This window comes from Lycorma delicatula, chromosome 5, assembly GCF_047948215.1.
Source record: "Lycorma delicatula isolate Av1 chromosome 5, ASM4794821v1, whole genome shotgun sequence".
Classification (NCBI taxonomy): domain Eukaryota; kingdom Metazoa; phylum Arthropoda; class Insecta; order Hemiptera; family Fulgoridae; genus Lycorma; species Lycorma delicatula.
This window is the reverse complement of record NC_134459.1, coordinates 70,620,282-70,648,248: the sequence shown is the minus strand read 5'-3', so window position 1 is coordinate 70,648,248 and position 27,967 is coordinate 70,620,282. Positions and strand designations below refer to the sequence as shown.

The 27,967-nt window shown below is 29.7% G+C and overlaps 1 protein-coding gene across 3 annotated transcripts in view; it reads right to left on the bottom strand.

Moving 5' to 3' along the window:
- The window catches only part of LOC142325068 (uncharacterized), a 968,357-nt gene that overhangs the window by 157,534 nt on the left and 782,856 nt on the right, over nt 1-27,967 (bottom strand). For all 3 annotated transcript variants that reach the window (XM_075366386.1, XM_075366387.1, XM_075366389.1), the window contains exon 8: nt 14,630-14,881. In XM_075366386.1, coding sequence (XP_075222501.1) covers nt 14,630-14,881 — 252 coding nt within the window. The remainder of the gene's footprint in view (nt 1-14,629; nt 14,882-27,967) is intronic.

Sequence of the window (27,967 nt, the reverse complement as noted above, 5' to 3'; positions counted from 1 at the left end):
TGTGTAATTTGTAATAAATTTGATTCTTATTTGTAACGAGAACTGTTTCTTCCTATGAAGAAAATTATAGCACGATAGTATTAGCAGTAATAATGGTATTATTTTTGTATTTAGTAATATTTTATCTCCCTGTTTATTATTCTACTAAGATTACAAAGTAATGTTCTTATTTCATTGATAGTATTATTTATCTTATCTAAATACCCCATCTTTCCAGCTGGCGATTCTAAAGTTAAGCTCTAGAATATGTGCTTATATTGTGAATTATATATTGTAAATAACGTATTTTATAACGAAATATTGAAAATAAAACATTATTGTTATTAAATCAACTATTTATAACATAAGGAAACAACCAGTGACTGAAAGCTGGATTGAACCGCAAAAATGCCGCACGAGCTGTTAATTATTCCTCGAGATTTTCATTTTATTGACACATATTCAACCGGGCTGATTTAGTGGTTAACTCGTCATCGCAAATCAGTTTTTAACTGCTGATTTTCGAAGTCAAAGATTCTGAGGTCCGAAATCTAGTAAAAGATAGTTACTTTTATATGGATTTGAATACTAGACAGCGGATAACGTTGTACTTTGGTGATTGGAGTTCATTTAACCAAACGTCTCAGGAATGGTCGTCCTGAACTTGTACAAGACTACACCTCATTTATATATCATCCTCACCTCATTGGGCTGTGGGGTGCGGGGTTGTTTATTATTCACTAGTTGAACAAACTGCAACGTACAAATAAGGAAAAAACAATATTTAACTACTTTTTTTTGTCTTCAGTCATATGACTGGTTTGATGCAGCTCTCCAAGCCTCCCTATGACTAGTGCCAGTCATTTCAGTTCGGTATACCCCCTGCATCCTACATCCCTAACAATTTGATTTTACATATTCCAAAATTTTGCCTTCCTGCAAAATTTATCCCTTCTACCTGTCCCTCCAATATTAAAGCGACTATTCCAGGATACCTTAATATGTGGCCTAAAAGTCTGTCTCTTCTTTTAACTATATTTTTCCAAATGCTTATTTCTTAATCAATATGCCGCAAAACCTCATCTTTTGTCACTTTATCAACTCATCTGATTTTTAACATTCTCCTACAGCCCCACATTTCAAAAGCTTTCTAATATTTTCTTCTCAGGTACTCCGATCGTCCAAGTTTCACTTCCATATAAAGCTACGTTCCAAATTTATACTTTCAAAAATGTTTTCCTAACGTTTAAATTAATTTTTGATGTAAACAAATATTTCTTACAGAGGCTAGTTTTTTCTGTGCTAATCGGCATTTTATATCGCTCCTGTTTCGCCCATATTTTGTAATTTTACTTCCCAAATAAAAAAATTCTTCTACCTTCGTAATCTTTCCTCTTCCTATTTTTATATTAGGTGGTCCATCTACATTATTTTTACTACAGTTCATTACTTTCGTTTTGTTCTTGTTTATTTTCATGCGGTAGTTCTAGCGTAGGACTTCATCCATGCCGTTCACTGTTTCTTCTAAATCTTTTTTACTCTCAGCTAGAATTACTATATCAACAAAAAATCGTGAAAAGATAAAGATGCTACCTTTATCTTTTCACCTTTTACTGTTACACCAGATCTAAATTGTTCCTTAAGATCATTAACTGCTAGTTCTATGTAAAGATTAAAAAGTAATGAGCATAGGGAACATCCTTGTCGGACTCCTTTTTTATTAAGGCTTCTTTCTTATGTTCTTCAATTATTGCTGTTGCTTTTTTGTTGCTGTAAATGCTAGCAATTGTTCTTGTATCTCTGTACTTGAACCCTATTTTTTATTAAAATGCTGAAATTTTATTCCAGTCTACGTTATGGAATTCTTTTCTAGGTCTATAAATGCCAAGTATGTTGGTTTGCTTTTCTTATATCTTCCTTCTACTATTAATCGCTATAATTGCTTCTCTTGTTCCTATACTTTTCCTGAAACCAAATTGGTCTTCACCTAACAATTCTTCCACTCTCCTCTCATTTCTTCTGTAAGAATTCTAGTTAAGATTTTTGATGCATGACTAGTTAAGCTAATTGTTCTGTATTCTTCACATTTATCTGCTCCTGCTTTCTTTGGTATCATGACTATAACACTTTTTTTGAAGTCTGACGGAACTTCCCCTTTTTCGTAAATATTACATACCAATTTGATCAGTATCTATCTATTGCTTCCTCATCTTCACTGCGCAGTAATTCTGCAGGTATTTCGCCTATTCCAGGAGCCTTTCTGCCGTTCAAATATTTTAATGCTCCTTAAATTCAGATCTCAGTATTGTTTCTCCCCTTTCATCCTCCTTGACTTTCTCTTCTTCATCTGTAACACTAATTTCTAGTTCATTTCCTTCGTATAACTTTAAACATATTTCACCCACCTATAAACCTTTCCTTTCTTATTATAAATCGGTGTACCATCTTTGATTAACACATTATTAGATTTTAATTTATGTACCACAACATTTTTTTTAACTCCCCTGTATGCTCCGTTTATTTTACCAACGATCATTTCTCTTTGCGTTTCTGATCTCTTTTCTTTAATCCACTCTTCTTTCGCTAATTTGCACTTCCTGATTATAGTATTTCTTAACTGTCGCTAGTTCTTTTTACTTGCTTCATCACTAGCATTCTTATATTTTCTACGTTTATCCATCAGCTGCAATACATCCTCCGATATTCAAGGTTTTCTACCAGTTCTCTTTGTTACACCTAGGTTCGCTTCAGCTTATTTAAGAATTTCCTTTTTAACATTCTCCCTTTCTTCTTCTATATTTTCTGACTTATCTTTTTTACTCAGACCTCTTGCAATGTCATACTCAAAAATCTTCTTTACATTCTTTAAATTCTACCTATTCATCTGAGACCTTTTCTTCAGGTTTTTAAACCCCAATCTACATTTCATTATCACTAAATTATGATCGCTATGAATGTCTGCTCCTGGATATGCTTTGCAGTTGACGAGTTGCTTTCTAAACCATGATTTAATCTATCTGATACCTTGCAATATTACCTGACTTTATCCTTGGTATATTCTTCTATTATGATTTTTAAGATTCTTTTTTTATTAAGATTACATCCTGTTATTTACATAATCAAATGGATAAATTACCACCGGAGAAGACGTTAAGGATTAGACCTGCTTTAAATTTTATGAGCACTTAATACACACATGTGTTTCACTCATCATAAGTTAGCAAGTCAGTCAGTTGAACGGTTTATGATTTAAATATATGAAAGTTGGACTGATCCTTTTTATTAATTCTAGATAATTTTATTGTAAATTATATTATTTTTACTTTTCAGCTAGAGAAAAAAAAAGAAGTCGCTAACAAAAACAAATAACAACTGGACTGCAATAAATATTGTATTCTATGGTTGGAATACTGCATTAAATACAATTAAGCCAACATTATAGTTTATGATTGCAAAATATTTATTGTTATTATTCGTTCTTTTTTTGTAGGAGGGTTGATAGATAAAATAGAGGGTTAAGGGAGTAAAAAGGGCGGTATGGTACCTAATGATAGTAAATGTAATTTTTAAAATACGATCCGTTGTAGAGTGAGAATAGAATGTATTAGGGTTTAATGGAATGCCACAACTGTACCGCAGAGAAACAATTATCGGACCTAGTGTGCGGGTGCAAGCCAAATAAATCTGGATTTGCTGGCCGCTTGGAGAACGGATTAAAAGAGAGAGGGGGAGCGGGAGAATTATGATGAAGGTTGAGAGGGTGGGACAAAGAGCGAGGGAAAGTTTAGTAAAAAGTGGGTAGAATTCCCGACCATTTCCCCCCGGCAAAAAAAAATTTAGCACAACGATCCAATCGCTCTGTAGCCTATCTAATGGATGCGGGAACCATTAAATAGAACATCACAATATAGGGCGTAAACAAAGCGCCCGCTGTTGCCGGTAAATAATACGTGTGTGTTTCGATGATTCATAACTTCAAACGGTTAATGAAAAAGTTTAACGAAACAAAAGTGCCACTGAATCGACACCTGGGTCACAACCATAGATTGCAACCTACCGTGTTTAAATGTAGTTACGTAACGTGAACGATATTTTCCAAGATCCAATATACAAACGGAAAAGTATTATCGTAAACTTACTTCATAATTCAACCAAATATCTTCTATAAATGTCAAATAAAAATTTTAATATCTACAATTAATATTATTTAATGTAAAAGAACAATTAAATAAACAAAGATAATGAAATCTGTTAACCAATTGTTAAGATAAAATAATAAACCGGATACATTAAAACTGTTTAAAAAAGTAAAAATTTATTAATAAAAACCAGAATTTCGATTGCTAAAAATAATCATGTCCCTAATTGTAAAGGAAGAAGTAAAAATAAATAAAATGACAAAACTTAAAAAAAAATATTACGAAGAAATATAAAAGATAATAATATAAACGAGTAACAAAACAAAAATACAATCTCGGAGTAAACGGTCCATATAACTCACAAAATTTAACTTACATCAAAAACAACGTTTTGTTTTCACTTAATTACCAATGATTATTTGACCAAAAAAAAATCAACGTCTAGTTGTTATTTTTACTTTTTACAAAAGGATTTTAAGCATTTTCTTTGTTATTCCATTTTTACGAAGAATCTTTTTTTATGTTTTAATAAAAAATGTAAAAGAAAATTTAAGAACTATGGTCAGATCCGCAAGAAAAATTGAAGAATATAGTTTATAAAATATAAGTTAATTTTATGAAGGAAACTTCATCTGCAAACTTCTAAAGTTGTATGTATGATCAATGATCTAACTATTACCAGTAAATCACAAAAATAACGTTTTTTCTTTTTACTTTTAAGACCATAATGGAACAACAATTCGGACTGTGCCGAACAACAATTTTAACAGTAATGTTTATGTAAGATTAATACAAACCTGTAAGTACGAGTAAATAAACAAAGTAAACAGTATGTTACTGGAAAAAAGTTGAAACTACAGTTTTGTATTCCACACAGAACCATAATATAAAGTTGTAAGTTGTTATGTACTGTTGTTGGCTTTAGGCCCCTTTGCGCTGTAATCAAAGTTTGTTTTAAATTTAATCCATTATAACAACTGATCCGGATAAAGTTATGTTAGATAGCGGGGTTTGGATAGCTTGGATGGATAGACGAATAGATTTAGAGCGAGAAAAGCAGTAGAAATAAGAAAGAGACGTATTATATGAGAAAAGGGAATTGTATATGGATAAAGAGAAAAGAGGATGCCACCGTATGCAAAACAAACAGAATAAAGTAAGTTTCAGAAACAGAACAAATTAACTGAACTAGAATTTCCAAATACAGTAAATCTACTCTTACGTTGTGTATGTGTAGTAAAATAGTAACACAAATGTAATAAACAACTTAAGTTTAACAGAGAAACCCATAAATATGTTACCGTCCTTCACTAGAAAGGAAAACAACTTTTCAAATACAATTTAAATCAAGAAGACAGAATCTTCCTATTTTCTATAGTTTTTAAGGAAAAAAATAAATAAATAATGAAAATCATTCGAAAAGAAATGTTTTAGCTATCATTGTATTTTATTTCATAACAAAAAAAAAAAGGAAAACGAACAAAATTAATCGATCTTTGAAAGATTGAAAATACTTTTTATTCAGAATCAGACAGAAAATCCGACTAGAATAAATTTTTTAGAACCGGTCAGGAGATTCAACTCTGCAAATAACATACGATCTGAAATTTACTACCTACTTTAAGCATTATCGTGAATAATATTTATGTATAGCGCCTCTATATCACGAACTGAATAAAATGGAATTACCCTTTTATGACTTTAATTTTTTATAGCCAATAAATATTTAATATCTTTTGTTAATTAACTCAAAGTATAACTCAAAATTAACACAAAAATATGTGAAAGAATTCGACAATATTAAACGGAAATTTCAAAAATCTTTGTTAATTAAAAAAATTACATTTTCTTGACCCGTTCGATAATTGTCATCAATAAAATTTATTTTATCATCATAAATTAAAAGACTTAAATAATTTTTTTAAAAAAGACGAAGTTGTGCGTGGATAATAAAAAAATAATACTAGATCGTGGATACCGGTGTTCTTTGGTGGTTGGGTTTCAATTAACCACACATCTCAGATATGGTCGACCTGAGACTGTACAAGATTAGACTTCACTTACACTCATACATATCATTCTCTGAAATAATACCTGACGGTGATTCCCGGAGGCTAAACAGAAAAAAAGAAGTAAAATATTTACTGACGGGCAGTATGTTCGATCATGTAAGCTTGTTCTTTATTCTTGCTCTTATTTGTTGGTATTGCTTCATCTTATTACTGCTAAATAATAAATAATAATCCCTTTCTTTTATTAATAAATAATAATAAGTAAATAAAAATACAAATATAAAATATAAGTAAAATTAATCTACGTTTAGAAAGTAAATTAAATAATCTGTACATTAAATGATAACGGATTGCTGCTTCTAACGGAAGAAAGTCTGGAGGGAGCCATGTGCATCCGCCCGGCGCACCGCCATTGGTCCGCTCTGCGCAACATTTTAATTGCTAAATATTAACTAATAATGCCTTTCTTTTATTTAATTTTTATAATTGTTTCAATTATTTACACGACTGCTGAAACCGAGCATATATTTTATATATGTAAGTATATTTATAAAGATATATGTAGTAGTGGAAATTTACCGGTTGAAGCTCAAACTTTAATGAACTGTGAGCCTCCATCATTGTGTGACCTGGGTTTGAATTGAATAATTCGAATCAATCGAATTAATACTATTAAAAAAATAATAGAATTAAATTGACCTTAAATAAAATAATATTAAATAAATTAAAATAATCTCTGTTTAATAATAATGGGCCTTCCGTTGGAACTGAGTATGAGGCTAGAGTAGTGAGGTGTGCGAGTACCTCGTGCTAGACTAAACCAATCTTCAACCCACCGGGTTGGTCTAGTGGTTAACGCGTCTTCACAAATCAGCTGATATGGAAGTCGAGAGTTACAGCGTTCAAGTCCTAGTAAAGCCAGTTACTTTTACACGGATTTGAATACTAGATCGTGGATACCGGTGTTCTTTGGTGGTTGGGTTTCAATTAACCACACATCTCAGGAACGGTCGAACTGAGAATGTACAAGACTACACTTCATTTACACTTATACATATCATCCTCATTCATCCTCTGAAGAATTATCTAAACGGTATTTACCGGAGGCTAAACAGGAAAAAGAAAAAAAGGGAAGACTAAACCAATCTTCACCATCAACTAGTAACAAACGAAAAGACCCTCGGGCGCTGCTTTGGAAGGTGCAATGCGGTGCTTTTATAATATTTCTGCAAACAATCGTCCGATTTTCAGAATTCATACCGGGTATTTTTGGTAGTAGGATGATTTTTGCATGCATCAGGTACACTCTCGTTGTAACATATCACGGTTAATCGGAAATGCTTTTATATCTTCGCAACCAATCTTTCCTATTTTCAAAATTGAAACGGGGTATTTGCTAATATAATCACAAAATCACGATGGAACCTAACCAAAACAAAATTTTTTGTCAGCAACGGTTTTTTTTAGTTTTTAATAGTTATCCGTTGTTTTTAATATTCATAACCAAAAGATTGAAAAAAAGCAACTGCTTCTCTTTCTATGTCATTACTAATAAAACTAAGCATAATAAATAAAATTAACTTTACGCAGTATAATTGCAAATTCATAAAATACATTTTTTTCGCATATTATTTATTGAAAAAAATATAGTAATTTAAAAAAAACATGTCATTTCTTTCGATTGTGATCGATATGCAAGATACGTTACAAAATTGTGTAGCTAATTCGCATATTTCTACATAAAAATTTCGTTTTTTTTCCTTCATTATATTTATCGAAATTTTTTAACCAATTTAACACTGTATTCAGTTTATTAGATTTATTATTTGAATTTGTTTAGGGTGATTTATATTTAGATTGAGGCTTTACTCATTTATTATTATTCACTGTATAATAATTGTTATCTAAATTATGTCAATGCGACTATAGATAAAATAAAAAAAAGAATTTGTAAATAACAGAAGAGAAAAAGTTAAATTAAATTTTTGTTCCAAATTACTCAATTACGATAAATTGTAGATTGACGTTGAAATACCAGTAGTAAGTGTTTGAATTTGAATACAAAAAGGACAGTACGCTATATTTTTAAAGTAAAAGATATGAATAAGAAAAATATCACACTGATATTACTTGTAATATTAAAAAAAGATTACAACTATAAAAAATGTGTGTAAATTGAAGAAAAAGGAATAATTTTTATTTAAGTAAAATTGTTACCAGATTAATATATGTTGAAAACATATATTATAAATAAAAGTTTTACTGTTGTACACTAAGAATTTAAATTTATAGAGGATGGTGGAATTATTAGAAAAAAACAGAGTATACAGTTCATTTTTTCTCAACAAATTTATTTTAAAATGTTTTTATGTTGCTAATTATAAATGCAGTTAAAAATACAAATAAAGAGTAATTTTTTAAGCGAAAGAATAGTGTAAAATTAAAAAATATATATATATATATCCATGATACGTGCTTCTGCGAAAAATTAAATCGGTGTGAGTGTGTGTGTGTGTGTGTGTGTCTGTATATATATATATATATATATATAGATATACACTTCTCTTTTATTTTGTATTATTAATTTATTTCATTTAACTAATGATGTTTAGACAGTAGAAACATACGTATACATTACACACACGTCGTCCTATTTTTTTAGTGCTAAATAAAAATAATAAAATTTTGTTTTTGTTTTTTCCGTGGTTCTTGAAGCGCAACGGATAAGACATAACACTGTCAAGGTGTCCTACTATAAAAGATCGGCCAAGGACCAAAAATAGGTAGCCTATAAGACAAGCGATCGCTGAAGGAAAAAGACAGTACGACTGGTGTGGCGGTGGGTGTATATATTTTAGGGTGGGGAGGCAAGAGACCTGTTTTCGGTGACAAATGTGAGACTGAGAGACCCTCTCCTCCGCTTCCTCAGACTCCATCGTATAACATCCACCGACGTCCACAACGCCACCCTTTACTTTAGAACACATACACATTACACGTCTGCGTAGTTGTGTTGCCGCACGGTTCCCACCGGGTTACAATGAAAAGATACGCATCAAAATAATCCTGCCATGCAAATAAATACGTGAACGAAGGATAGTTGCTTTGTCCTTTTACATCCCCTGGTCCTCTTGATATCTGAGAACCTGCACGTATTAACCACCTGTGCGCTAACTGACCGCTCCCGCTGTGACAATATTTTAAACATTTACATGTAGTGTATTACCTATAGAAAAAATATTCTACCTATGCCGATATTTATAACCCTTTATAACCCTGATAGTACTATTTACATTTGTTTCTAAAAAAAAAATAACCTATTATTATACATTGAATAATAATTAAATGGGTAAAGCTTGAATCTGGGTATAAATCACCTTAAACAAATTCAAATAATAAATATACTACAACTGAATACAAAATGTGATAAATTGTTAAAAAATTTCGGTATATATAATCTAAGAAAAGAGAAAATCTTTCTGTAGAAATATGTGAATTAGCTACATAATTTTGTAACGTATCCTACATATCATTCACAATCAAAAGCAATTACGCGTGTTTTTTTTAAAAATTACTACAATTTCTTCAGTAAACAAAATTATGAAAAATCTTGCGAATCTGCAATTATTCTGAGTAAAGTTAATTTTATTTATCATGCATAGTTTTATTATTACTGGCATAAAAAGAGAAATAGTTGCTTTTTTAAACAATCTTTTGATGATAATGATTAAATAAAAAAAAAGCTCTGAAATAAAAAAACCTGAAAAAGCGAAAATTTTTTGTATTATAAACGATTTTAAATGTTATATATTATAAAATCCTTTATGAATTGATGATATTCTGATTTCAAACTCGACCGGCCTGTTTTCTAAAAAATTTTTCCATTTCGCGTTGTAATGCAAAACATATTTTACAGAAAGAACTTCTTTTTTCACTCCTATAAACAATTTTTTTGTACAATTTTAGAATAAAATAAGAATCTCAATGAAGTTATGAGGGGTTTATGTTACTTTAAAAATATGATTGGTTTGTCACCTCTACTGACTGAAATTGCTATCTGTACTAAAAAGAATTTTTTTTCACTATTGTAGAGTTTCGGTATGACCATTCTCAAAATAAAACTTTGCATTAAAATAACTCTACCGTGATATTTAAAAAAAAAATACGTCAATTATTCTTTAATAGTAAATTTAAATAAATCTACATAAAACCTTTTGTCCATTTTTTCCATTGTAACTGAAAATTTAAAAGGAAATTGACAATACGTATTGCCAATATAAATTTATTTAACTATCAGTATTCCTATATGAAATAATAAATTGTATCAAGTAAAAATCATCGCAGTTGTTGATTCGTATCGTTTATTTATGAATTAATGGTGATATATCTACATTATTTTTTTTAAATCTACTAATAAGACAGATTTAAAATAATACAATCATAAAAGCAGATTTAAAATAACAATGACCATGTTTTCAAACATTCAAAATAAAATTATGTTGTTCGTTTTTACAAATCTATATAATTCTTTATTCCGTGAATTATGAAAATACAAAAAATTAAGTATTTATTTATTTTTTAAATTAATTGTAATTTATTTAATTTTTTAACAGTTTCAAAGTCTTTTATTTTTCAAGCTATTAATGATTACTCATAATCAATTATGAATAATTAAAATATTTTACAATACTTCTAGTAATTAATTTACTAGAAATGACTAGTAATTTAAAATTACTATATATATCACTGCAAATAATTATATTTAATCTACAGTGTATAAAATATACTGCAATTTCAATAAATTCGATTAATGGAAACATATTAAAAAAATAATTATGAATTACTCAGCAGGAGAGCGGTTGTTTCTGTCGCACGTTAAATACGTAGGTTACAATGACCGACAGAAAGGTTGATACTTCATATATGAAAATGCAAATTGTTTAATATTTAAAATCTTTATTATTTAATCTAGAACACACTTTTTAATTATTTTTATTTTACCTTTTTTTCTGTACCAATTTTAAATTAGTTATTTAACCATTTTCAATTATTAAATTTAAATTTATTTTAAATTAACTTTGCACGCATTATATTAATCAATTTTTCATTTTGTTGGTTTTTTCATGATTAAGCGGCTTATTTTTTATCTTAACAACTATTTTAATATAATTTTTTATAATTATTTTATCGATAAATTCAAGGTTAATCATAAAATTAGTTGAGCCCTCAATCGGTTTGTATAAACGTTAATATTTTTAAAGATAATACTGTTTTATTTTTTATGCATAATACTGTTACGGATAAATTTAAAAAGTTTTTTTAAATGTCATTTATTTTAAAGTTAACTTGATGAGTTTTAAACAATTTAATTTGTAAAAAATGGCAAAGCATCCGCCATTTTGTGTTTTTTTTCAAATCATCTATACTCAATATCATCAGAAATTCTGAGACGAATTTTTTGATGTATACTTCATTAAAATCGATGCACCCATTCTGAAGATATAATGGCGTAAACATACAAGATTTCCAGTACGTATAAATGGTGAAAGTATTAGTTTATTACTAATAGCTTTGTAAACAGTAGACCTTAATCCCTTAATCATTTTTGTCTAGAGCAAAAAATCATTTAATAAATTAAGATCCTACTATTAAAATAAAATGAATAAAGCGAAAAATAAAATAAAATGCATGGTGGAATTGTCATTAGTAATTGATAATTAAGTTTTAGTCAGCGTAAAAAATTATATTATTGTATTAGAATAAGTATTGTTTTCAGGGACATCAGACATCTTTAGACTCGCCGGCACATACGGTGGCGCAGGAACTGAAAGCCTATGTACTAGCATTTTGCATGCACTGTCTTCTATCACAATCAAACTAAAAACATTATCTTTTTCTATATGTCTTTTGTGGTATGATAATACATAAAAAACAGGTTTCATAAACTTGCTGTAGCGTATCTGATTGTTAAGTTTTATTCTAAATTATACATTGATGTTATGTCTAGGCTCACTTCCTGTTGTATAGCAACTAATAATAGTAGAATCATACGATACATGACTAATGTGCTATTTATGAATCGTTGTAAACGCAACACGAAATTCTAAGAATATCATTTAATTATTTTTAATCTATTCTAATCATTGCGCTGTGAAGAATCTTGTCAGACGTCGTTTGAAATTGTGTTCTAGAAGTGTTTATTGTAGGTTTCTATAACGCAATAAGTAAATACTTATTGCGTTCTACATTTTACTTAATGAAGTGAGTAGCTGTTAGCGACTTATTTTTACTATTTGCTGTATTTTCGTTTAAGGTTATGTCATAAATTCAGTCACGTAAAATTTTTATATTTCAGTACCGAGATTTTCTTTTAAAATGCCCAAGTTAGGAGGAAAAGGTACAGTAGTTCATAGACTGACGAGGGGAATTGTATTCAATATTTACAATTTCTTTTTAGAAAACAATGCCGCAACCGGAATAGAGGAAAACGGAAGTGCTGAATACGGTTGTTCAAGCGACTAAAGTTACAAAACGAACGGATCAAAGAATCATAGCAGAACGGAAATTAAATGAAACTGAGAAGGCGTCCGTGTTCGTTTCTCCGAGTACTAAACGTGTACATCGCCCCAGTACTGTATGCAATTTAAATTCGTACTTTACCACTTATGCACTTTAACCAGCTGATGTACTGGAATTTCTCGTACCGTATGCCGTTATTGCGATCTTTAGTTCGTCAATCCGTGCGTGGTATGTTGCAGTACACTACTTGTTTCGCTGCCCCCATAGAAAGTAATCTGGGGGAGTCAGATCGGGCAATCGTGCAGCCCGTAAATCTCTCGAAATGATTCGTTCATCACAGACATTTCGTAAAAAAGTCATTGACCTATTAGCTATGTGCACTGCGGCGCCATCTTGTTGGAAGTAACTGTGATTGATTTCCACTTCTGTTAACTGGCTGTTTGTTAAAACAATACAATAACGGTCACTATTAACTGTACTTTCTAAAAAAGCTGGACTCACGATGCGCGTTCAAATCACATCGACCCAGCCTCCGATGTTCGTTTCGTGTAAAGATTGTTCGTGTAATTCATGGGGGTTAGTTGTCGACCACAGTGTGTATTTTGTGAATTAATATACCCTCCCAGATGAAACCATGCTTCATGTGTAAAAAACGTAACGTCGAGGATACATAAGGAATTTTGGTCAATAAAACGTTTAAACCATTGACAATAATTTAGTATTTTGACATGATTTGTAGGTTTCAGTTCTTGAACAGATATTACTTTGTAGGGAAAAGATTTCTGTTTTTCTTATAGCTTTATGTACGGTAGCAAGTCCGATTTCTTACTTTTCTTTTAAGCCTCCGGAACCACTGCAAGGTATTACTTCAGAGGATAGTGTGAATGAAAATGATCTGTAGTGTACCGAACCACCAACGAAGACCGGTATCCACGATCGAATATTCAAATCCGATATCTTGCTGCTGTTTAACTCGACTTTGATGAATTTTTTACCATCGCACCCGAAATATCAAGCAGCTTCTGTTCGTTTAGTTTAGGTGGTATTCCACCTCGATCAGCGTCCTTAACAGAGCCTGTTACTAGAAATTTTTCGATAAAAGTTTGAACTGCATTATGGTGAGGAATAGGAGTATTTGGAAAATTTTCAGAAAACTTGTGCTTCACTAAATCAGTATACTTTTTACCTTCACGAAAGACGTGTTAAACGAGAAAAATGCGTTCCTCTGCCAAAAGGACCATTATTTTTCTAGCAACTATTGATTCGGATAAACGAAACGAAACGAAGCACGTTCAATCACAACTCAACAACTGACGTCTTGGCTTATTACTAAGCAACGTCCAACTAACCCAAAGGGTAACCAATCTAACGCCGAGAGAACAGAATGCACCACGTAATTCTAAGCACAGCGACTTTTCGAACGTACTGTATCTTGAAGATGCGTAACGAATTGTCTCACGATTTACCGAATTGATCTGAAGGCTCTCTCACGAAAGCATGATTAGAAAGATGAAGCAGAATGTACTAAATAAAATTCTTTACATTATTGTAATCAAAATTCTACGACATCGAGCGCAATTTAAAATCCTTTTAAATTGCGCTTTATCGATCCCATTAAAAAAAAATTATCCATATTTCTATAATAAAAAAAAAATAAAACATGTTCCTGATCTGATATTTAAAGCGAAAATTTCTTAACTTTAGCGGAATAAATAAATTTTTCATAATAACTTGTTATTTGACGGGAAATATACTGTTGCAACAAATAAAAACTACAACGGAATAATTTTTTTTGCAAAATATGAATTTCGTTCTTCTAAAAGTAAAAAATAAGCAACTGTACATACGAGTAAAATAGGTGAACGCAAACTAATAATATGACGTTGATATGCTCATTTGTAAACGTAAAATGACAAAACAACAAACTATAACCTAACGTAAATAAAATTAATTACAAAAAAAGAAATACGAATATCTTACCTGCACAGTCCATGTTTTTGTTTTCGACGATGATACGGTGATAGGAGTGGTAACTGATGAGGTTTTAGTGGAGGCGTTAGTGGCGGCTGAAGTGGATGTTGTGGTCGTAGATGCGGTGCTACTAGAGGCCGTACTGGTTGTTGTACTAGGTTTCTGTTGCTGTTGTTGTTGTTGTTGTTGCTGTTGTGTTTGCTGCATTATCTGATGGATTAGATCAAGCTGCTGTTTAGTTAATCCTTCATTATTAGAACCCTAAAATCAAAAATAAAAAAAAATCCATCAACAAAATTTATTTTGTAAATTTCCATCTGTGCGATCCTCTAACTAAATTCATGCTTCAATAAAAGATTGCAAGCATATATTTGCCAAAAGTACTTTTGTATGGATGTGAATCATTAACATTAAGAAAGGGGCTGGGGGTACTTAAAATGTGGATATGAAATGCCTGTAGAAAAGCTTTATAGAGGGTTAAATGGACAAACAAAAAGGTGATTAATGAATTGATAAAAGAGTAATGTATCAAAATAGAAGTTTAATCAGAACAATTCAAAATAGAAAAACGTGTTGGCTGGGACATATCACGAGATGAGAAAATTGATAAAAAAAAACGATCATTACTAGAAAGAAAAGCAGAAAGTGCAAAAAAAGAAAGGCTAGAAAAGTTAAATTCATATAAGATCTAAAAGCAAATGGGAGTTCTATCAGGAACTGAAAAATGTAACAATGAATATAGAAGAATGGAAACGGATATGGTGCAAGGGACCTGCCTTAGGGTAGAATCATTCTTCATGATGAGTCTTTAGAAGAGAAATACCGTATCTAAAAAAAAAGTTTGAACTCCGCTAATGAAAACCATCACATTGAAGAACGGTCGGGACATGTGTGTAATGACTACCCACTTGATAATCTTCCTAAAGTAACAGTAAAAGAAAAAGTAGTTTGTAATTTGTGTTTAACAAAAATTTATATCTGTGCGTAAAAAAAAAACCACCACAAAATAAAAAAAAAAAATATTTTACAAAATTACAACTGAGAAACCGTTTAAAAATCTTTTAATATTGGATTATTAATAAAATAAATACGTTATTAATATGTGATAAAATACGTAAAAATACCAGACAATCGTAGCTACCCTAGAGAAATTCATCAAAATGTCCCAGAATTAATTACAACAAGATTTCATAATAATAAAAATAATTATATTATGCTTAAATGCTGGGTAAAATTTTGTTGCCCACAATTCTGTCTGTTACTTTTTTTCAGTACTTATAGTTTCACAATTTTTAAAAAAACTTTTGGGCAACAACTATTATAATTTATTCGTCCTTCAAAACTCCCTACTCCCTATCCTTTACAAAAAAAAAAAAAAAAAAAAAAAAAACACTAGCCGTATAACAATACATCTATTATCTGTATGCAATACATCTATTAGGATTGACTAGAGGATAGCTCTTTCAAGCGAATTAATTTTTATTTTATTAGATTGAAAAGTTTTGTCATTTTAACTGAAAAATTAATTTTGTAGAATATATTATCATAAACAAATAATAATCATATAATGACTTGGTTACTTAAACACATACTGAATTACTTAATTACTTAATTATTACATAATGAAAAAAACAATTTTCTTCTAAAACGGGTAACATTTTTCTTTTACAATATAAAAGAATTTTTTTTTAATTTTTTGGAAATAATAAATTCTAAGAGAAAATGTAGCTGCTAAGCAACAGCAAAAAAAAGCGAATTGATTTTTTTAAAAAATTAATGAGATTAAAATTGTTATGTACGTTGGATGGATGAGTCTAGACAGAAAGGGATGAAAAAAAGAGTATTATAATAAAGGGGGATAATAACCCATGCTGAACTTTATTGAATATTACTTGAACTTTATTGAATATTCCCAGAATTAACAAAAAAATTACCAGATTAAGACATTTTTTATTTATATATTAGTCTGAAGTAGATTCTAGTGAAAGCTTTGTATAAAATATATATTCAGCACTCCAACACAAACATACCTACATTAAAAAAAAAATTTAACTATGTATTATATAAAAATACAGTTAAAATATTTTCATAATTTTATTTGAACCGGATAAAAATTGAGAATTTTTTTATATTTTTTAATAGCCTACAATAGTATGATTTTACGAACAAATTGATTATATAATTTAACATAATAAAGGTTATCTAAAATAATGTGATTAGACAGATCTTTGTTATTTATTAATAGGAACTTGGTAAATTTTTTTTATAATTACTCTCTAAGGAGAAACAATGATAGGATGTTTATGAAATGTATGTTTCAAAATGTTTTAATGTCTATTAAAACATTAAGGTAATTTTTTCGCTCACACACGCGCATATCTAAATAACAAAAACATGAAGTAATAATTTCCCACATAACGAGACGTTAAACAATTTAATTTAAAAAAACAAATCACTGATAAAATCTCAAAAAAAATCTGTGTCAAAAAATCAAAGACAAGTCAAAGTGTATTAAATAAGCTAACAACAAAATTGTAATATTTTCTTGCCATTGGTTTATTTATTCTTACGTAGTAAAAAATAATACATGAAAATAAACAAAAAAAATTTAATTAAAAAAAAATCGATATTTTTAAATTTTGCCTCCAAAGTATTTTTTGATAATTTGTAATACTATTATGCTTAGGAAGACATGAAACAAATACGGTTAAAATAATGCAATAAAAAAAAGTTTTCGATTTTTGGGTAAGAGGGAATTTTGGGACAAATTTTTTTTTAGTAGTAAGATAAGCATGCACGCATGTACTGAGCTTAATATAAGGGGGATTTTGTAAGTAAACCCTTTAGAAAATTGACCCCAAAAAACTATCTACCCCAACCTTTGGAAATATTGACCCCAAAATTTTACAAAAAAAAAAATTGCTCCATGTACACGAGTATCTGTACGTAATTTCATTAAAATCGGTTTCCCCAGTCAAACGTTATTAAGCTTCAAACACTTCAACACACGTACCCCCCCCCCCACTTTTGTTTTTTAGGGTCGCTGGGACATGTAATGTCGAGAAATACAAAAAACTTCATACCCCATTTTTTTTTTTTTTTACCGATTATCACCACAGTTTCCTTCTTATAGCAAAGCTCTAGAGCTGCGATGCCAAGTAAGTAAAATGATAAAAGAGGGATTAAACTCTAAAAGAAAATAATGATAATAAAATTATTATTATATAAATTATTTTATTTTTATTAAATTATATTTTTAAGATTGTGTTGCATTATCTGCATTAATATGGATTGGATGAAATTCCATTAAAGATTTTCATAATTTAATTCGTGAATGAAAGGAGATGTTTTTGTGTTTGGATTTATTTTTACCTATTTTTTTTAAATACATGATAAAAATTAATGAAAATTTAAAAAAAAAATAAATGGAATAAATTGAAAATATAATTCATAAAAAACGTTTCTAACATTACACTGACTATTTGTCTATAAACCTTTATGATTAGGAAAGATAAATGCAAATATTAAGGTAAAATAAAGTTTCTACAGATAAAATTTTTATTTGTAGAAATAGGAATTATGATCTGGCCAATAAAATCTTTCCGTACATATAAAGACTGATAAAAGAAGTCCAGCAGTAAAAACGTTTGAAATAAAAAGTACAGATTCTATTACTGTAAAATAAGATACAAATTTCAACCTATCAGCAGTCGACGTATAAAGAGGAAATATTTCTAGTATTGTTTATCAACAGGAAACGCTTTATTTTTTATAAAATTAAAGTGTAATCATTATTTTTACGTGGAAACTAACGATTTATTGAAAAAAATTACTTCATAAAACATCACTTGGCAGACGAACTTTCTACGTGATAAAATCAAAATTTTGCTGGATGATGAATAATATTAATAATTTTAATGTAGTACAATGTAGATGTTTCGAAATGTGGTTTTTAAGGAACTATAAATATTTTAACACATTTTTAATTATATTTTTTACTGTTATGAACTTCTTAAAATAAATAAACCTACAAAATAATTTTTTTTTTGTCACACAGAAGGTTTTTTCTCGGATCCTAAATGTCATGTAGAAGGTATTACTGAGTATTTATTAAGATATTATGATTAATATCTGAATACAAATAACAATTTTAAATTTATTTAAAGTAAAGCAGACACAGATAATAAACACTTTTAAAAAAATTGGAATGGGCACTACATAACTTTCTTGTATGCCTATTAAATTAAAAATACACATTTTCAAATGTACTTAAAATTTTATTTCACTAATAACTTCTGATTTTTTTTATTGAATTATTATTTACCGTAAAATCCTTTTACAATCACAGGTTAATAATTATTAAGAAATCAATATATTAAAAAAAAAAGTTAAAAAAAGGAGATGACGTCAGATTAGAACAGATTTTAAGACTAAAAGAACAGCCTTTTAAGACCCAAATATTTCATTAATTAAATTTTTATTTGGCTATAACTCTGGAACCGATAAAAATAAGTACCACTTACAATATATCGTTGAAACACTCTCAATGAGGGCTTATTACTGAAATTAAGAAAAAGTCCAAAAGCCAAATGTTTTGGATTTTGGACTTTTTTGGACATTGATTCAGTGGATTGCGATCAAAAGAGAAAATGCACAACTAAATGTTAGAATTCTAAATCCAAAATTTCAACATCCTACGGCTAATCGTTTTTGAGTTATGCGAGATACATACGTACAGAAGTCACTAGTCAAAATGGATTCAGGGATGGTCAAAATGGGTATTTCCGTTGAAATCTGAAAACAGTCATTTTTCGCGATCACAATACTTCCTTTACTTCGTACAAGGAAGAAAAAATGTTGAAAAAAATTAAGAAAAAAGTAATTTACAATATAAAAATCAAAGACTTTTAAAATAAAGATAATGGTAACGGTCCTATATTAACTAAACGATTAAAATTAATAAAATTCCGTTGTCCTGTACAACCTTTCTTCTTTTTATATGTTTCATTAGACTTCCAAGTAAAATGGTCGTAAAATAAATTTTGATTATTTTCTTACTTAGTGAATTTCTTCTACTTCATTTACTGATAGCTGTTGACTCAAGAATAACTTTTTAATACTTTGGTATCTTAATATTCAGTTTCCTAGCGAAAGAGCAATCCATTAATCTTTGAAATTGACCTTATAATATACCTAACCGTTTAGTATACATTTTAGTTTATCACGATTGAACAGTTGTCACCTGATTTTCATCCTGGTCTGATCGATCAAAAATTAGATTTTTGTCCATCATATTTCTTAGCCCACCGGGTTGGTCTAATGGTAAAATCGTTGTCGTAAATCACTTGTTTTTCGAAGTTGAAGGTACTGAGGTTAAAATCCTAGTAAAAGTTAATTATTTTTATATGGATTTGAATACTAGACCGGTGTACTTTAATGGTTGGAGTGTAATAAACGATACGTCTCAGGAATGATCAGCCTAATTCTGTACAAGATTACACCTCTTTTACATGTCATACATATCACTTTAATCTCATTGTGGCACGTGGGGGGGGGGGGGTAGCTTTGTTCACTACTTGAACAGATTGCAACGTACACATCTATATAAATAAAAATGTAAATGTTCGTTTGTTCAAAATATTAAATCTCCGAAAGTTCTTCGCAGATTGCTTTGAAATTTTGACTCAACATTGCATTCGAATACGTGCGTGTTTTTATATACGTAAGATGTCACACCTGTGACAAGTAAAAACATGCGTTTTTTGAAAAACAGCGCTATCTGTCGGACATAAAAGCAACACACGCTATACTAAATATTTTACGATTCCATTTCATTGTTTCCAATATGTATGTCCACTGTAGACTAAAAAACTACTGGACCGATTGACGCGCGGGTAAAAAAGGAGGACAGGAAAAATTGGAAAAGGGAAATAGGGAAAAATCGAAAAAGGAAAAGAAGGTAAAAAGGAACGAAGGGGAAAATAAAAAAGGGAAAACGTGGAAAAGGAAATGGAAAGAGGAAAGGAGATAAAATAAAAAGGGAAAGCGTAAGGGGGAAAGGCAAAGGGGAGGAAAAGGAAAAACGATGGAAAGGGAAACGGTCTAACCGACTTTTTTTATAACGAATGTGTAAAAACATAATATTTAATAAATAACAAGGACATATAACAAATTTTTCCTAATACAACATTAAGAAAAATCGCACTTGGGAGGTTTTGAAAATTTCTTTATTCATTTTTAAACACGGCTTAACATGTAGTAAGATATTAGAGAAATGTCCAAATAGTATAAATAAACAAATACCCTATTTTAGCTAAAAATGGCAATAAAGGTTTTGTCTCTCTTTTCTTTTTAGCCTGTGGAACCACCGTAAGGTATTACTTCAGAGGGTGAATGAGGATGATGTGTATGAATCTGAATGAAGTGTAGTCTTTTACAGGTCTACCATTCCTGAGATGTGAAGTTAATTAAAATCAATAAATCCACGATCTTGTATTCAAATCCGTATAAAAGTAGGTAAGCCTTTACTAAGATTTGAACTTTGAAACTGTAGATTTCAAATTAAAGGTTTTGCCCGCCAAGTGACGGTAGGTGTAGTTTTAGATACAAACCGAAATAAACCATTCACATTGGAAGTATCTGATTTAAATAATTACGGATAAGGCCAATTATTTTTCAACCCTATGTTTTTTGTTAGTTTCTTTCGGTTTTAAAATGTTTTCTTTTCTAAAAACAAAGTTACACTGACGAAAAATTTATGATTTCGGATTTAATATTTTTTTAAAACTACCATTGAAAGTAACCGCTTGGTTTATGAGTAATAATTTTGTAAATATTTTATGCCTCGAGCAGCACTTTATTACATTTTTGTCTAGCGCCTCATATTATCTTTTTTATAATTTTATTAATGAATTAATACTGAATTATAGACTTTAATTTTATTAATAATCATTTTTAATAACAACGAAGAACTTTATGTTACTATTTATTAAAAGGTTTTACTTAAATTTTTACGATATTAGAAAATTTAAAATTATTCGGTAATAAACAATATGTAAGTCCTATCAAAGGATTGAAAAAAAAAATAACGAAAAATTTACGAACAGAATATTGTTTTTCAATAAATAAATAACAACAGCATTTATTATAGGCCACATAAATATACTGAAACAACTTTTTATCTCAAAGGATGGTATTTTATACTGCTTACTTTACAGCGAGTGTTCAAGAAAATACAATTTAAGTGAAAGAAGAAGAATCTATTGCACATTTTTTTTAAGTTTTAACATCTTCAAAGGGCTTTATTTTTGACATGAAATAACATCTTTTTTTAAAGAAAAAACTACATCAGACTTTTCTTCAACTATTTTTCGTAAAAAAAAAAAAATAAATAAAATTGTTATAAGAAAAAATAAGTATAGCTATTATATAGACTAATGAAAAAATTGATAAATTATAATGAAATGTGAAAAAAAAAAAAAAAAATAGCTTTTTATATTTTAATTTTATCTTCAAGTAATTTCTTTTTATTATTTTTTTTAAATTTAAATTAAGATTAAAACTACTTCCTTCAAAATAAAATATACATTTCAATACACCGTGAAATGCACAAATTTCTGCGCATACCGTCTCAAAAAGATATTCTTAACACTTAAACAAACGTGAATTAATAACTCTTTCGGTAATACTACACTTAACCGCTAATGAAGAATTGACTGAATGATGTACGGTTCGGTTAAAATCTTTTACACGTCATACAATTCCTGGAATGGACGAGGTTAAATTTGTAAGTTACCTTGTCTTAGATGGTTCTTTAAAAAAAGATCGGGAAACCAGATTACCGCGAAATATATTTAAGGTGGTCAACAAAAAAATGTTTGATCAGTAATACGGTGCTCAGATCTACGTAATTATACCTTTTCCTTTCGAGGAATTGTGAACGTGATGATTGCTTGTTGCCTGGAAGGAAAAGGTAACAATCTAAGCCTTCCTTTAAGTGGATTAGTTTGTAATTTTCTGTAGCATTGCTACCACCATCCTTTATTATTATTAACCCATTTTATGTACAGTAGGAAGGGATTGAGAACCATACGACGCCAATCCTCAGAATACCAGGCCGACGGACGAGTATATTTTTGGTGTGAAAAAAGAAGAAAAGTACGAATTACAGTACATTAGAGCTTGGAGTCCACATAACCAGGAAAACAGCAGTCACCCAAATTGATAATTCACATTTTCGTTTTAAATCTTTCGCCATCATTCATTTTTTCATTTATTTAATTTAATTAATTGCAAAATGATTGATTTAAATTTGTGTTACTCTGATGGTTAAAAAGATACTTAATGGAAAATATCCATCACATCCCGGAATGTGTTTATTTTACAAAAACCCTCTTGGACGTTTAAAAAATAGTTTAATCGAGATGGAACTTGGCAGAATGAAAATAGAAAAAGTACAGATAAAGAAGTTTAAACTTACAAATTTTTATCTAAACTGAATTTTTGTAATTTTGTAGATATCTAAGCTTGACTTACCCAAAAAAAGGTTCAAAAAATATATTTTTTTTCACTAGTAAAACTTAAATAGAAAAAAAGAATAAAAGTTATTCACATATTTCACGCAGATTAGATTGATAATTTTAACTATGTAATTCATTGTTTTTTTACCATTTTTTTTTGCAAAAATTTGAGTTACAGTTCTCTAAACGCCGGAGAAAGTTGAATTGGACTGACAGAAAGTTTATAAGGTGACTTGGAATGTTTTTGAGTGACAATTTTAAATTATTAATTTTATTTTTTTTCCTTTACAGCAAAATAAAATAAATAAGTAAGACAAGTGTACAAGCTGTCCCGATGATTTTATATCTTTCTCATAAAAGAAAGAACTTATCTGTAAGTAAATAAAAAACTAAAACTGTTATGAAATTTGACAGATAGGTTGAATAGGACAGACAGGACGAATATTAAGCTAGGTCAACATAATATACTAGAACAAAGAGAATTTTTTACTTAGGTAGTAAATTAAAAACGATGGACGAAGTATTGTAGACATTTAACCCAGATTGGAACAAGCAGGATAAATATTCATGCAGAAAACGAATCCCCAAGTATCAAATTTAAATTAGATAATTAGAGAAAAACTTAAAAGTATTTGTGAAGACTGCAGTGCTTTACAGTTATGAAATATGGACGATTAAAAAAAAACCGAAAAGTTTGGAGACCCTTGAAATTGATAGATTAAATCAGAATATTTGTAAGGTAAGGTGGATTAGACATGACGAAATTAATAACTCAATATAAAACAGAGAAATTTGTGCCAAAATCATGTAAAGATAATAACTAGGTAGATGTATATTAAAACATCCAGGTTTAGTTAATTTGATGATAGAATTATGTGTAGAAGGTAAAAGCTGTTAAAGAAGACAAAGATTAGAATATATATAACAAATAATTGAGGATGTTGATATACTGAATATGTTGAGGTTAAAATATAGAATGCAGAAAATCATTTAATCAGCCAACTGACTAATGACTAAAAACACAAATTGAGTAAACGAATACAAATATTTTCATTAATGAATTTTAACACTCACAAGAGTAGTATTGAGGTTAACAAAACAGAATTTCATCCAGTTTTCTTTAATCACTTGGTAAGTCTACTGTATGGCGATGCCTTCATCGTTTGGTCTTAAAAAAGCAATAAAAAATATATGTATAATAAATAAATGAAATAAATTCACCCGCCTTCATTCATGATAAATGATTAAATGCATCAATATGTTGAAGAAAATATATTTATATCAACGCTGGAGTAATTTTAATCAATTTCTCAAAATATAAGAGGAAGAATCATTTTCGCAATATCTTGAAAACCGGAAGTAATTAATAATCCATAATCTAATGGAATTATTACACGAGTTTAGTAATTTATTTCACCATACGAGACGATCTGGTTAATAAATATTGATTTGCTTGTCTATAAATTTTTAACTTTATTCAAATAGTTTTGTCATCCTGACGTAACTTTAATTTCATTTTTAAGTAGCTTAATTATTATTTGTGATTTTTTTCTCAGAAGAAAATAAGTAGCGACGTTATCCTTTAAAAATTAAATGTTTTTTATGTTTGATTGTTACCCATTTTAACGGAAAATTTAGCTTATTTTGCAAAACAAAATCTGTCAACAATGATGTATTTATATAAACCTTTAAATTTAACCCTTCTATCAGCGATAAACTTAAAAATTGTGTTTACAACCTTCGTTATTTTGTTATACCTTTTGTATTTTCGCATCAAAACGGAAGCAGCCTTTTCTTATTATTTTATTAAACCAGTAAAACCTTATAGAAATTTATGGAAATCTAATGATGAAGTAAAATATTTTTTTTTTTTAAATTGGGTAAATCTTAACATATTAAAAATTAATACACTGTGTTAAAAAAAAAATATTGAACTTTATTTAACCATCTATTGCTCGAAGATGGCTAACGAAGATATTACTGTCGAAGAAGGTTTCTACCATCTTCTAGTTATAGACCTCTATTGGTAAATAAAAATATATCCTAAACTCTTGGTCCGATTCCTGCAAAAATTTAATATTATCAAGACTACTACGTATAAATCACTGCAGCAGTTTCCATAAAAATCGGTAATACGTTCCGAATTTATTAAAAGACCAATTTCGGACAAGAACGTGCAAACACAATCTCACTCTCTCATTACATTAAATTTTTTATCGACTTTTTCTTAGTCCTCTGATTTAAAAAACATAATTATCTGGTGAGTAAAGTTTAAGGCAATCACTATATTTTTCCTTTATTATACACTACCCTTATAATAGCCGTGAAAGTTAAAAAAAAAAGTCGTAAAGAAATATAATCATTAATTCTATATCTCTTACAAAGGAAATCCTCAAAGTTTTAAAGAACATGTGCAAGGAAAGAATGCCCATCTTCGACTGAAAATCAAAATCTAGACCTACTACTTATTATACAACCTAACTTTTATCTACTATGCGATTGAGGCTGACGTTTTTAGCGAGAAAGTTATATACTGATCTCGTCAGTTTTTTTCATATATATAATATTCATATATGATAGAAGGGTTTTAACTGGACTTATGCGTTTTTCCTGGTAGACCAGACTGGAGTCCATAATTACAACCAAGTCAGGGGTATAAACTATAAAGTTAAGTTCGCTATGGGAACTAGGAATAAATTTCGTTGTTGCGAACATTTCTTGTGATATGTTATTTATTATTTTGCCTCGAATAATTATGAGACGTTTACTCACAAATTGGCTCTATTTACGTGTAGAACTAGGCGCGGGGTTCGTGCTTCTACGAACTCGGTTAGCTAGTTCAGAGGATAACGAAGTAGGACAGTCAAGATTGTCCGAAGAAACCAACAGCGAAGGCGAAGGCGAAGGCTGAGTCATTAATTCATTGATGCAAATGTCTACAAAGGCATTTACATCGGTGTCATCCCAACGAGGCCTGGTTTATTACTTTGAGATGTAAAAAGTTAGAGGGCAGAAGACGAATCCCGTTAAAGCCCATCAGGGCAAGCAACGAGGGGGGCGACCAGAATCGTCACAAGACTGGTGCCTTCCCCTAAGGGAGTTGGGATGAACTGATGTATCTCTTTTTTAAGTTTTTTCTGAACAATAAGATAAATTTTTAAGATGGGTTACTTAATTTACAAAAGTTTAATATTGGAAAAAGTTATAGAAAAGTTACAACATTTTATAAAGAAGTTGTTTTTATTGTTGCATCACATTATGATTCATATAATGTTAAAAATTAAAATAACATTACTTCCTAGATTTGTATACTAAACGTTATTTTAATTTACGAAATTATGTACAAAAGTTGAAAGTCCGTTGGTAATTATAACTAAAATAATTTTTTATCGTGCTGTCTGGTGTTTCTATTAGATCTTATTTCTTTTTAAATTTGTTGAGGTAAAAATAAAAAAAGAGGTTATGCTATTATAATTCGGTTACTATCTATGTTTATAATAACAACACGATTGTTGTGATTATTATTATTATCACCGAGTACAGTCTCTATATTGTACCCTACGCTAGTTGGAGCTGCAGCATTGGACGGGAACAAATTAGAGAGATTCACTGATTCAGTGTAGTAGAAGTTTTTATGGCGCGTATCCCGGAGGCCGACGGCCTTTCTGCGCCATTTAGCCAACTATTATTAACATTGTACAAATTTATCTTACGGAAGAGACACGGACGTAAAGCTGGAAACGTAGCAAATATCAAAAACGGAAGGATAAATGCGTACAGACTGTGTAACATAGGTTGCTTTCTCTTGTGTACTGAACATTCTCCAACGTTTTTATCAGATTTGATTATTGTTATATATCTAAATGTATACCGTTCATTCACTGTTACCTGTTATTTAATCAGCAGTAATTTCTGAACAAGTTTACTTAAAGCTGAAGTAAATTCTTAAATAATCTAAAATATAAAAGGATAATTTCGTTTTGAATTAATAGCGGTACTATAAAAAGGCCAAGAATTATGACGGTACAGTATAATTTATATATAAAAATTGCAACAAAAAATTACCTCTCGGCAAAATAAATGTACACACAGAAAGAATAATAAAATACTTTAAAATTTTTAAATCTTTTATTTTTTGAAGTCATAATTAATGAAACTGGTCGATATTATTCTTCATTTCTTTTTGTTCTCTACTAATATTTTAGCCTCAGCAAATATTTCATAAAACAAAAAAGTATACATAAAAATTATATGTGATTGTAGTAGTAACTATGCTCTTTCAGGCATAAAACAAAGTCTCAGAGCCAATTCATTGGTTGGTTGACTATGAGTGGGAATTCCGCTAATATAACTAATACAGAGCTCTTATATAGGATGATGAGCAACATAAAACCGAACCCATAATGAAACCGCTACCCAACACTATTTATGAAAGACTCTCACACACCTAGCGCGACTAGTGACTGTATCTGTTAGTACTGATTGTTGCTGCCGTTTGTCAGGTGGTTATGTGTCAGTGCAGTATACGTTTTGCTGCAGTGCAGTTGTGTTTGTGTAAAATGCCTTATTCGATTCAGGAGAAGATAGCTATTGTTGAGGCCTATATTCGTTCTGGATCGTTTACAGAATCAGGTCGAGTTTTCGTAGAAATTTCCGAATGCCTGTGTCCCAGAGAAGAGAGGTATACACGATTTAGTTAAAAAATGGCGTACAAGAGGTTCGGTTTCAAATGCAAAAAGAAATAAGCAACCTTCTTAGGACTTCACAGGCCACTGTCCATATTGAAAGGAGAATTACTGCCAGTCCAAAAACATCACTACGCAAGTTA